This window comes from Acomys russatus, chromosome 8 (assembly GCF_903995435.1).
Source record: "Acomys russatus chromosome 8, mAcoRus1.1, whole genome shotgun sequence".
Classification (NCBI taxonomy): domain Eukaryota; kingdom Metazoa; phylum Chordata; class Mammalia; order Rodentia; family Muridae; genus Acomys; species Acomys russatus.
In genome coordinates, this window is record NC_067144.1 from 69,351,379 (window position 1) to 69,364,377 (window position 12,999).

The following is a 12,999-nucleotide window of genomic DNA, read 5'->3' on the forward strand; positions in this document are numbered from 1 at the left end:
GTGCTGGGATTAAATGTGTGCAACATCATGCCAGGCCACAGCACTCTTTGTAACAGCAACAACCATGGAAAGTCATCCACAGATCTCAATGGTGTGCTAAGCACATTTAACTAGGAGATCAACAACACTGCCAATGCCAAAATATGTCTACAAACCCTGGATGGGGGTGAAATCTGTGGATGGGGCACCGTGGATGGGGCACCGTGGATGGAGCAAAGGGACCTGCAGGTGCTAAGTCAGCATTCCACCACTCAGCTATTTGCAGCTCTGCGTTGCTGATTTCTATAGTAGATATGTTTGTTAGCTTTATGATTACAAATCCCAGGAAAATTCAAGTTTTAATGGGATTAGGAGAAAGGATGGTAGACATTATACATGGAATACTACAAAAGCCTAGAGACTCATTTCCATCTCTGTAAGCCACACTGAAGGGAGCACACTGAAGCTATGGCATGTTAGTTACTATTACTTTAAATTCACAGACCTGTGACACAACAAATTAAGTCTGGAAGCACAGGCTGTAAGGTTTCTCATATATATATATATCACTTTGTGATTTATAATGAACTCACAAATGAAAACACCAAGCAGCTAGACTAAGGTAGCCACTCAAACAAACACTGGCCCACACCAAAACGCTACGCAGCTCAGCGTGCTCGTGAAGCTGGGAGCTTTGCTTAGGGTTTTACAATAACAGGTGTACGGTACATGCTTGAAGGCCATATGGCATCCCTTTGAGGCTAACACTAACTTTTAGGATACTATTTCCATACTTTAATAAAAGGAATACATTTCATAGCAACTACCAAGCTTCAGACTAAGTGGCTTCTTGAGGCCAGTGCTGAGAAACTAGGGTGACAGCCAAGGCGTCGTAAGCCAACTGTGCAAGCTACACTCCAAACTCCCACGTCAGCCACGGGGAAAGAGGCGCGATGTGCTAACGGATGAGGGTAAGAGCAACAGATTCCTCACTGGAAACAAAGTAACCCAGAAGGCACGAAAGCAGTAGATATAAAACAGTTAAGGAAAACTAAATTGTCAGCTCTGAATTTTAAACCCAGTGAAACTTTTCCCAACTCATCCTATGAGGCCTGCCTTACGCAAAATAGAGGGATCCATCACAGGAAAGCCAAATTAGACATAACTATCCCTTATGCACACAGGAGCAAAAACTCCTAACAATTTATTAGCAAATCAAATCCAATAACACAGAACAAGATCATAATACATTATGGCCAAGTAGGTTTATCCCAAGAATACAAAGCTGGCTTCTAATTAACTAATAAAATTAGTCTGTTAACAGATTAATTAAAAAAAAAACAGACTATAAAATCTCAGTAGATTTTTAAAAAATGTGATAAAACTCAACATCTACTCTGGTAAAAAGATGACTTACAAATTCAGTGTACCCCACCCCAAGTCTGTTCCTAGACACAGCGCCTCGTTTCCTATATATGAGGCCACATTCATGCTACACCACTAGAAATGGGTCTCTGAGGTCTGGCTTGTCTGGCTCCTGTCCCCTCACATGTAGCCAGGGTCTCTAGGGAGACACACTTACCAACAACTCGCTTAATCTGAGCAGCATTGTCTTCTCTTGTTCCTGGGTGTTTTCATCTGCTGGCTCCCGGCCACTGAAGGCCACAGCCAGCCACTGCAGACAGGATGCTAGGAGAGTCCTCCTCCATGCACCCAGCTCTTCTGACCCTGCCAAGGCAGCTGAGACAGAGTCAGCCACGATCCAACTGCAGCAGGAGACCAGGGTGGCAGAGTTACAACACTGCTAAGGCCATATGGCACAGAGGCCCACAGTGCCCACTTAACATCACACTGTCAGTGGCATCAGTACACGGAAGAACGAACAGGTCTCCCCATCTTGGCTATACTGACACACGGGCTTGGCACTTTCTTTGGGAAACTGCACTATTAGAACATTTAGTGGAACTGGGCGTGGTGGCACACGCCTTTAATCCCAGCACTCAGGAGGCAGAGGCTGGCGAATCACTTTGAGTTCGAGGCCAGCCTGGTCCAGGACAGCCAAGGCTACACAGAGAAACCCTGTCTCGAAAAAACAAAAAACAAAAACACCCAAACCAAACCAAACCATTTAGTGGCACTCTGTCCTCTCTACCCTCTGGAGACCAGAAACCAAACCATCTCACCCCAGTCAGATCCTGCAAAACAACTTCTGGGGTAGCCGCTCTCTCAGTGCATCAGCCCCAGCCATCCAGAGTCACATGCAGAACTGCGCTTCTCCAGCCATGGCGGCTGCTCTAGTCAGAACTGCTATTACATGTGCTGACACAGGAGGAAAGATGCTTTGCACTAACTCTCACTATACATACCAAAGAGGAAGGTGACACTAAGAGAGGCCGTCCAGTAGCCTTAGCTTTCATACCTCTTGTGACTGCTCAAAGTTTGAAGCAAGCTGGGTAAGTGGTCCATGAGTACACGCAGGTCTTTGGTTCTTGCAAATGGAAGGAGCTGGGCCAGGGCCTCCAGACGCAGCTCGTATTTGGAAGGCCCATCAAGATGAAAACATCTGTCTCGCACTTGTCTCCACAGGGCCCTCAGGACAGGAGTGACAGCAGAGGACACTAGGCAGACACAGAGCAGAGGTTACTGTCACAAGGCAGGGCACCCATGAAGAAGCTGCCTGCGGCGAGTCCTCCTTTAGGAAGCACCTGTCACAAGGGACACAAATCCAAAGCAACAGGGGAACCACTTCTACATTCATATCAATACCTCAGCTGGAGGTGGTTGGTAGAGGCTCAGCAAGGGGAGACAAATGGACTCTCTTGTCCAGACTCTGCATGAACTCACACCGTGTAATGGGACAAAAGATGGACTAGCCCTCAGTTACTTCCCCTCAATCAGAAACAGCCAGGCCACCCACAATTACTACCCACACACCTTGCTTTTCAAATCAGTAATTGGCACCTGGGGCTGCACCTGTTTTTTTTTGGGGGGGGGAGTTGTGACAGGGTTTTTCTGTGTAATTCTGTCTGTTCTGGAACTCATTTTATAGATCAGGCTGGCCTCGAACTTACAAGATCCACCTGCCTCTGCTTCTGCTGGGAATAAAGCCATGCGTCACCACCACCCAGCTTGCACCTCACTTTTTAAGGTCAAGAGACAGACAGGACATTGAGAATTCTCAACTTTCTAAGCCTAAAGAGATCTAGTACATATGAGGAACAGAACTGTACCATGGCCCAAAACACAAACGACAGGGTTTAAGATGGCAAGCCACTCCATCTTGCAGGTGCAAACTCCCAGTTGTCCAGGGCCAGCGTCTTCCCATACCTGCTGCTGGCCGCATGAAGTATCCTTGTGTCCAGTGCTGGAGGTACATGTGGACGAGGGGGAGGAAGTCATCCAAGTGCTCCTGCAGGCTGAGCCCCACACCAGGCTGCCCACACCACAGCTCAAACTTTAGTAGGTGGGTGCTGCTGTGCTGAAGGAGCAGGCTGGCAATGCCTAGGGTCGCCTCTGTCCGTCGGACCAGGCAGTACTCAAGTAGGTCAGCTGGGACCACGGAGGCTAGCACAGGCTCTCTCTGAAGAGTCTGAAGGAATACAGCATCCAGCTCATGCTCAGCCAGAATGGGGAGCAGAGCCCCCAGGCCTCGCACGTACTCAGCGCACCAGAAGAACTCACTGCTCTGCAGCTGGTGGCTGTTTGCCAGCAGCTGTACCAGGGTCTTTCCAAGACTGCTTAGTTGTCGCTCCTCCCCTGGAGACTGCGTGGCTCGCCGGGTCAGCAAGTGGGCCTCTGGCAGGCCCAGTAGCGCCAGGGTGACCTCTCGGATCTGGACACTTTCCATGTACGGATGCAGCTCTCGCAGGGCCTCCAGCTGAGGCAAGGTCTTAGGTTTTGTGGTAGAGTTCACAGTCATGGCGTGCAGCTCTCTCAGCACACTTTGGGAGATGGCTTCTGAGTACTTGGCCAGGAGGCCCGGCTGACCCAGCTTATGGAGAATTGGAGAACTTGCCACCAGTAGCTGAAGGACCCCCGCACTGAAGTGGGCTGCTAGCAGCTTCACAAGGATGGGGCTAAGCGTGTGGGGGGGCAAAGCTTTCTGCTCCAGGGCTAGAAACCAACTCTCCAGTGTGGGGTGTTTAAGGATGGCCACCAGCACCTCCTCTAGTGTCTGCAAAACAAGTCAGGCACGCAATAGTGTGTGTGTACCACAGGCCAAAGGGAGGCCACAGCGACCCAAAGGCATTCTGTGTTCTCAGTGAAACCAAGCAGGACACATTCTGCAAACCTCTCTGTCCTTAGCTGTAAGTTTTATGTCACTCTCAGGCAAGCTTGCCACTGTCAGGACACTATAGCCCTCTGGGGGGGTACTGCACCTCCCATCAAATCCCTGCACAACAATGACAGCCACTCTGGGGTACAGTCGGTGTTCCCAGGCCAGCATGTCATTACCCAGCAGAGCAGTGACCGACAGCAGCCCCTCGGCAGGCTAGACAATGAAGTCTTGATATGTCCCACATATCCTCCAAATGTGATTCCTGGAAGATGCCCACTAATCCCCAGGACACAAACAAGCTTCTTAAACCTTGTTTATTTTTGAGGGGAGTGGAGGAACATATTGTATCCTCTTCCCAATAAGGCTTTGCCAGCCAGAAACAGGAGACAGGAGTCCAGAAGCTCAGCGTGGAGGCCAAGGGAGGAGGCCCCTATCTCAGTAAGCCTGTGAGGCGAGAGCACACATCTCCCTGAGCCCAGCAGCAGGGACCTGGCTCACTGCAATACAACAGCTGTCCGGCCAGAGAAGCGGGAGATTTGGATGGTAACATGCTGCAGGGCACCCCCAGTCAGCAAATGGCAAAGCTACTTGACCCTCACTCTGACCCCCTCAAGGGGCCCAGAGTACAGGTACAAACTAAAGTTGTAGGTTGGCATGATTGTGAAGGAGTGACTGGGAAGACAGAGCCCAACTCAGCTGATATTTCTGGGTCACAGACGGCTTGAACTATCTCAGCTACAGTTTTCTATATTTCTCTATTTTCTTTTAGTAAACATATTTTAAAACTCAGAAATAGACAGCCAGTGTCTGTAACCTTGTGGGAAAAGAGTTAACAGGCTACTGGGAGGCAGAGGTGGGGGTGTACCTTGTCAGTGGCCAACTCAAGTGAAGCCACAGATTCCATGTCCAAAAAGAGATCAGACTCGGCCCGGGCAGCCTCCAATTTGTGCTGGTTCTGGGCATCCAGCTGCTCAGAGTGGATAACCAGGTGCTTAAGGAGATCCAGGAGGAGCCGCAGGACGGCTGGGCCCACACTCCTGCCCAGCTGTAACAAACACAGACAAGGAAGGGCTGATCCGTCACCAGGGGAGTGACCGCCCAGCCCCAGAAGAAAACTGCAGAGGCAGGCAGACAAGGCAAGACTCACACGCAGGGTTCCCACATTCCTCTCACACAGGAGATTTGCTTCCTCAAGAACTGTGCGGCAATCTCTCCTTCCCCATTCTTCCCCAGAGCCCAAGCTGTAGCTAAGAGAGCACGCGGGCATGTACTTGCTATTTAAGGGAGCATGGGACACAGAAAACTCATCTTCCCAAACCTCAGGGAAACACAAATGTTAACTTTGACTAAAACAAAGGGAAAGATGACTCAGCAGGTAAAGACGCTTGTCACCAAGCACAACGACCCGAGTTCCATCCCTGGACCCACACTGTGAAAGAAGAGAACAGACTCCTACATGCCGCCCTCTAGCCTCCACATGTGTGCATGTGCACACGCACATAAATTAAAAATAACTACATAAATAAATAAATAAAGGTATTAAGGGTTTTTTTTTTTTAAACTTTGATTGAGTCATTCATTTATTATATTCTGCCCACACACCAGAAGAGGGCACCAGACCTCATTACAGATGATTGTGAGCTACCATGTGATTGCTGGGAATTGAACTCAGGACCTCTGGAAGAACAGCTAGTGCTCTTAACCTCTGAGCCATCTCTACAGCTCCCCTTTTTTGCTTTTATAAATAAGGCGAACAGCCGGGCGTGGTGGCACACGCCTTTAATCCCAGCACTCGGGAGGCAGAGGTAGGCGGATCGCTGTGAGTTCGAGGCTAGCCTGGTCTACAAAGTGAGTCCAGGATGGCCAAGGCTACACAGAGAAACCCTGTCTCAAAAAACCAAAAATAAATAAACAAATAAACAAACAAATAAATAAATAAGGCGAACAGGCCAACAACACCACCTAAACTAAGGAGCACACCAGCACGTCAGCAGGAAGTTTGACAGTGAGCTACCAGACTCACACACCCTGAGAGGCAAGGCCTGGCCATGCTGCCGCAGCACAGGAGGGACCTCGTCCTTAGGACACACTGGCCAGCCAGGAGAGCATGCTGCCTCTGCACGGCTGCTCCAGGACAGAGGTCAACACGGGAGCAGCAGCGCTAAGAGCCCAGGCTCCACAGGAGAGTGCAGAGCCAGACAAGAGCACATGCTGTGCAGGTGAAGGGCTGGGAGGAGGAAAGGCACCGACCTGGCTGAAGTTCTCCACTGTGCTCCTGAGGTACAGCAGTACCTGCTTGGCTGAGCGCAGCACGTGCTGCAGAGCTAGGTGTGGGACAGCAGCCAGCAGCTTTGACTGAACTTTCTTCTCCCCAAGTGTACGGCTTTCATACGCTGTTTGCAGCAAGGTGGAGAAGCAGGAGGATGAGGGGGCGCTATGGGGCACAGAGCTGCTGGACACCTGCAGTGGCTGAGAGATCAAAAAGGACAGCATGGAAAAGAAATTGCCTCGAAGCAAAGGCTGCACACGCTGCTGACAACTGGGGTAGCGTAACGAAGGACACTTCACAGTAAACACGCAGGGCAGCGTGGCACTGTACTCACAGAAACTGCACCTCAACACCAACAACCAGACACCCCCTAGCGTGTGCCTGCTGACAGAACGAGGAGGCACCGAGCATGCAGTACCGATAGACTTTTAGTGAGGAGCCAACTGCCACCAATGGGATCTGATCACTGTGTTACCAGAGTGATTCACTGCAAAGTAGGAAAGAACCACCCAAAGCAAAGCCCATGGCAGCTGCTCCTGCAGCAGCAAGTTACCTGCCCACCCGGGAGGATCTTCTCAAAAAGAAGGATCCCGAGCAGGGCTGCTTCAGACAGAGCTGCTCACTAATAACCACCAAGCTGCCCCCGAAATCTACCCACGTGACTCACTTCAGCAAATGAGCTCACCAGCTGTGTGCTGAAGCCCAGTGGCTCTCAAAGCATGGCCCGAGGACACTGTAGCAGCAGGGTTACAAAAGCCAATTCTTAAGATCTCACCCACACCTGCCAACTGTGAGCCACTCAACAGAGGGTGGACACCAACACAGGGCACAGGCAGAGCGGCACTGAACTGAACTGCCTGCTGAGGAGTGGAGGCCATGGCGTCTGTGCAGAGGTGGCAATGGCTGTTCTAGACATAAGCTCTGGAACACTGATCAAACCCTGTCCCACCACTGGACTGCTGAGGAAGTTCTCTGTACATGAATACAAAGGACGATCAGAGATTGACCAATCTCTCAGAGGGAGTGGACCAAATGGCTTAAAATACACACGGCCCAGCATCAGCATGGCGCCCAGCATCAGCATGGCTCCATGGCTACCATCACCAAAGGCCCTAAGCTTTCTACATTCTTAAGCATGGCTGAACTAGAGTGGATCCACACAAGTCCACAGCGAGGGTTACTCTGTGTCCCAGACAGTGATTAGACACACAGCTCGGAGCAAGGATCCTCCCCATCACCCTGTGTCCTCCTCCAGTATCAGCACGGAGCTCACAGGGCGTACTGAGGGGCAGGCCTGTTAGCTAAGCACACTAAGATCTGTAGAAGGTTGCAGAGACAAGCACTCCACTTTACTTGGTAAGGAGGAAGAGAAAGAGGCCACTTCCTGTTCCAAGCTGAAACAGTGACAAGCCACCTTTCATCATTAGGGAGCTGCTCCATCCACACAACATGTCTGACACTCCTGACTGTACAGCATCGGCGCCATCTAGCTGCGTGTCCAGCTACAGCGTCAGGAGGAGACAGGCACGCAGGGGAGCAGTGCGTGCAGCTCACCAAGGCCTCCTGGGCTTGCTCAGGAATCCAGAGACTGTAGTATCTGTGAAACTGGGCAAGCTGCTGACGGCAGAGCAGGCTGGCAGGCTCAACCCTGTCGTAAGACTGGAGCAGAAGACACAGAGCCAGGGGGTCCCTCTGGGTGTGGAGAAGGTCGGTCAGCACTGCAGTTAGGTAAGCCATGACGCTTTCCCCTGCAGAGGAGGAGGGTAGCAGGGTCAGCCGGTGGATTAGACTGCTTCTATGAGATATACAACAGACTTAGGAACACTGAATGCGAGCGCCATGAAGGGTCAGGTGCCCACATGGGAAGGTGCAGGCTTCTGTGGTGTCTCAGGTTCTATTTCAATACACAGCGGGCACATGGTCTGAGGTCAGGGCCTCAGGCCTGCAAACTCAGGAATATGAATATCTAAACCAAGGCTACCTGGGCCAAGGACCTGCATGTGGCTTTCCTATCCCTTCCTCTGCCTTGGCACACAGGCCTCTCCAGTGGGTAAAGTGCAAACATGTCACCTAGTCCCTCTCCAGGCATAGCACTCCCAGCTTGGTCAGATCCTCTAGGATAACCAGGATGGCCTTCCCCGTCGGTCCTAGAAACCATGCCATCAGATGGTGTAGCTACGAATGGGAGCAGCCTATGTCCCTGAGCCACTTCCTGGAAGATGGCCACCTGGCCTGTACTGGCCTAAGACAAGGTCAAGAACGGACTTTTGCCCTCAAACTCCTGTCATGTGGGCTCGTATATTGTGAAGTCTGGGCACTCCAGACTGCCATTATCTGTGGGTGTTCTCAGATCTAAGGTACTTGGGAAACCCAACAACAGCTAAGATCCGTGCCTTCCCTGACCGCAGGACTGAGTACAGCTGGTTACTGGAGCCATAGGAACACGTTCTTCCAGACTCGTCCTCACAGACTGCTTTGGCAGCAGCCTAGCCAGCCTTCACGGTCATCACTGTGCTCTGAGCATCCATCACTCTGAGGAACTGACTGCTGGCTCTTTGCACTTTCAGCCCCTGGCGTTCCCAAGCCTGACCTCCACAGACACCCTGACTGCACAGGTACCTGCTGCACTTTCTGTCCCAAGGAGCAGCTTGTTCCTGGCTTCCAGCGCTGCAGGGACCAGAGCACTGAAGGGGAAGGTGAGCAGGAGCATGTCTTCATTTAACAAGAACCCGATGTCCTCGTCCAGGCCCTCACTGCCTTCCACCAGCACGTCCACCATGTCCAGCACATCTGAGACACAAGACGGGAGGCTAGCTTAAATAGGAGCCGTCGGAGGATCCCAGTGTAAACAGACCAAGACAGGGAGAGGCAAGAGAATACTAACAAGGAGAAATACAAAGCGAACAAAAAAGTGTAAACTTCTCTTGGGGGAAAATGATTTCCAGAATTTGACTCTGAACAGGTGAAGTCGTGGTGCAGTTTTTATGGTATGTGACAAAGCATAGGCTACCCAGCTAAGGTGGAAACTAAAGCCAGGAACATGACCCAGATGCTCAGACAAGCAAGCTGATACTCCCCCAAAGGTGATGGCACAGACTAGCTAGGTTGGGCACCTAGGTTTTGAGAAGTACCTGCGAGAACCAAAGTGACTTGGCCTCTCTGTCCCCAGCTCTGTAAACTATGCATTAAAGAGGACAAGCAATACCTTCCTGACCTTAGAGCTGTTAGTGAGGTTTCCACGAGAGCTGTAAAGAGCTTAACAGGGCCACAACACAGTAGACAACACCCAACAGAAACAGCCAGCAGGTAAGTTCTCCACTTACGGCCCAGTACGTAAACGATGAGACAGCTCCATGTGCACACAAGGAAACAAGCTGCCTGTACTCTACCCAAAGCTCAGCACAAGCCTTGTTCTGGGCACGAAACCTACCATCAATGTGTGAGACGGGAATGCTGACATCATCCGCATCCTGCTTCCCCACGGTGGCCTGCAGGGTGCTGGCTTCCTGGACAAACTCGGAAGCTTTGTCTGTGTATGAGTAAGGATTCACCACCAGTGTCAGTAAAATCTGAACAGAAGAGGCAGATGAAGACAGTTAAATGGCGAAAAGCAAAGGGAAAAGCCCAAAGTCCTCTTGGTCAAAATCAAAGGAAGCAAGAAAATGTTAAGTGCCTTACTAAGAATAATAATATAATTTTACAAAAAGATTTTTAAAGCTTTTTTGTGATACAATTTAAAAAATATCTTTTCTACTTTACTGCTTTGTAACTCTTTGAATGCATTTAGTCCTTCACACAAAAGCAAACTTCTCAAATGAGACAAAGAAGTGTGCAGTAGCATACTGCTATTTCAGATGCTGGCATGGAGTGGACTCTCAGTGTCAGCAGGATTGGGAAGTGATGCGCAGCAGCTCTTCCACCATGTGTCTGAGGAACAGCTCAACATTTAGAACTTATGGCATGTGGCCCTCCAGTTAGCCTAACCATATGGGTGGGCCTCAGAGAGGCAGACTGCTTCCTGGACCAGTGTCCTGAGGACTTCACGCTGTTATGGAGCACAGGTCCGCTTGCTTCCTGGACCAGTGTCCTGAGGACTCCACATCCCTCATAACACATGAGTTGCATGAGAACTCTAAGGGGCCTCCCAGCTTCTCCCTGGGCACCATCACTAGCGCTCACACTAATAATGCCTGATCTCTTTCAGGCATTGCTGCTGGAGCAGATTAATGATTCAACCACCACTCTTGAAAAGAACTTAGAGATGCAGATTGTTAGCAATGGCCACCACCCTTAGACAGAATTTGGAAAAATAGATTGCTTAGTAAGGTCAGGATGTTTTTGCTAGTAGTTCTGATGTAGAAAATCTTAGGGACAATTTGAAGTAGAGAAAAAGTACACTCATAAAGTGTCTTTCTTGAGAGGGGTGAGCAAGAACGATAGCCCAGAATAAAACTGGCTGACATGCCTCCTTCAAGCTGGGCTGCTGACTGAGAGGATGATTAATTTTCTTGTACCCATTTTTGCCCTCAGCTTCCTGATAGGATTTAATAAAAATATTAATGAGTAAATGTGCACCTTGAGGATATAAAGTAGAAATAGCTGACTTTTTTTTTCTATAAATGTTAAGGTTTGTCTTTTAAGATTTTTGTTAAGATTACTTTTTAAAGATAATTGATTCTTTGTAGCGTGCTGGTAAAGAAAAGCTGGCTGAAAAGTTACATTGCTTGCTCGCACTTTGTTAATATATAACAAGTTGCTTAGTTACAAATGTATATGAGTTCTTGAGAATAATTTGTTTTTCATATTTGTTTCTCACCCATAATATGTAAAACATTTGATCATGTGAGGGTATTGGGGAACATGTTTTTATTACATATACTCATTGTATTTGTTCACTTAAAGAGAAACAGAATGTAACCACATTGTGATTTGTGTACTTCTTGAAAGATCTTGCTGGGATATATAAGCTGTGGGACAAATAGTAAAAGTTGTTGGAACTCGTTCTTTGGAGTTTGTTCCATCCATCAACTGTATATATGTGTCTATTGACTGTAGCTGGAGAGGTTGGAATCTTTTTCCATCCACAAAGATGTGTGTGTGTGTGTGTGTGTGTGTGTGTGTGTGTGTGTGTGTGTGTGTGTGTGTACATGGTCTTGGGTTCAAATTCCATCTTTGGAGTTTGCTCTATTTGCCGTGTGTGTATGTGTATGTGTGTATACACGGTCTTTTTTTCTCCTTTTCCTTTTTAGATGCTTGCTACCACCAGGAAGCTTTTAGCTCTGGCCCACCACCAAAACCAATCAGTTCTGTCCCCTTTGCTTACCACTGTCAGTGGAAGCCACTGTTAGTTCCAGCCTAGAAAGTTACCCTCAGAGAAGGTCTGTTGGGTGATTGGCCAGCTGCTTCTAGGCCCTGGCAGCTGATCTAGGCCCTGACTCAGTTTACCCTGTGGTGTTGAAGCTGGTGTGGCCGAGTCAGGGGCTCCGAGCACACTGCTCCGTGCAGATGTGCACTTACCCGCTCAAGGAACTGAATGACGGTCTCCTTGTGCTCCTCTGCAGTGCTGTCCAGGTGCTCCAGCCACAGTGACAGTTCTCTCCAGGTGTGTTCGAACACACCTGTGTCCCGCAGAATCTGTTGGTAGTGGAGCCATGAAAGGGTCAGAACACAACCTGTTTTCTGTGCAGCTGCAAGTTCCAAACCAATGTGCCAGACTACAGGTGTACCAGCTAGTCTCCCAAGACAGAGCCCCAACTGCTGAGGGCACAGGGCAAAGAGATCACTCCATGACCCGTTGGGGACAACATGGTTCTGCTCTCACTGCTGTGTACTTCCTTTCTTTCCTAAGTGTGTAGTAAGGAGAATGATCCAGGTGTTCTCAAGGAACTCGTTTTCATCTGGATTTTCACAAAGGCCAGATAAGCATGTGCAAGCTGACCCTTAGCCTGATGGAAGAAGCACACCACTCCAACCATGGTAGAGCCTGGTATGAGGCAGGATCTCAGTTCACCAAATAAATGACAACCTGAGGCTATAGGAGGCTGGGAGGTTAAGTGCTCTTATGGCACAGAGCCCCACAACAGTGTGCACCAACCCCCTCCCACCCCCCGCCATTGTCAATTCCACCTCCACAGTTATTAGTCATGACATCTGGCTGGGGTAGAGTTCATAGCTAAATGGCCAGTAGGAAATGACGACAAGGAGCAGGACTCAAACAGGGTAGGCCTCAAGCAGCTCAGGTAAGCTCAAAATGCAGCAACATCATCAGCCCCTCAAGGAAAAAAACCACATCTTGGCACACTGAGTGCACTGACTGTCACTGCTGGTGTTTTTGAGACTGGGTATGGCAATGTGGCTGCACACCCACTGAGTCTGGACTGCAGGTGTGTATTATGATGCCTGGCTGGTAAAGTGATTCTGGGAGAGTGAGTGTCACATGCAAGAACGAAGAGAAGAGAACCAAGTCCTTGCT

General features: G+C 49.5%; 1 protein-coding gene across 1 annotated transcript in view; it reads right to left on the bottom strand.

Annotated features, from left to right (window-relative positions):
- Urb1 (URB1 ribosome biogenesis homolog) overlaps positions 1 to 12,999 on the bottom strand; it is a 54,948-nt gene that overhangs the window by 17,297 nt on the left and 24,652 nt on the right. Inside the window, exons 16-24 of the mRNA XM_051150235.1 lie at positions 12,045 to 12,161; positions 9,958 to 10,096; positions 9,147 to 9,317; positions 8,082 to 8,275; positions 6,509 to 6,727; positions 5,124 to 5,303; positions 3,307 to 4,153; positions 2,399 to 2,597; positions 1,562 to 1,745 (exon numbers count right to left, since the gene is read on the bottom strand). Of these exons, the coding sequence (XP_051006192.1) occupies positions 1,562 to 1,745; positions 2,399 to 2,597; positions 3,307 to 4,153; positions 5,124 to 5,303; positions 6,509 to 6,727; positions 8,082 to 8,275; positions 9,147 to 9,317; positions 9,958 to 10,096; positions 12,045 to 12,161 (2,250 nt within the window). The remainder of the gene's footprint in view (positions 1 to 1,561; positions 1,746 to 2,398; positions 2,598 to 3,306; positions 4,154 to 5,123; positions 5,304 to 6,508; positions 6,728 to 8,081; positions 8,276 to 9,146; positions 9,318 to 9,957; positions 10,097 to 12,044; positions 12,162 to 12,999) is intronic.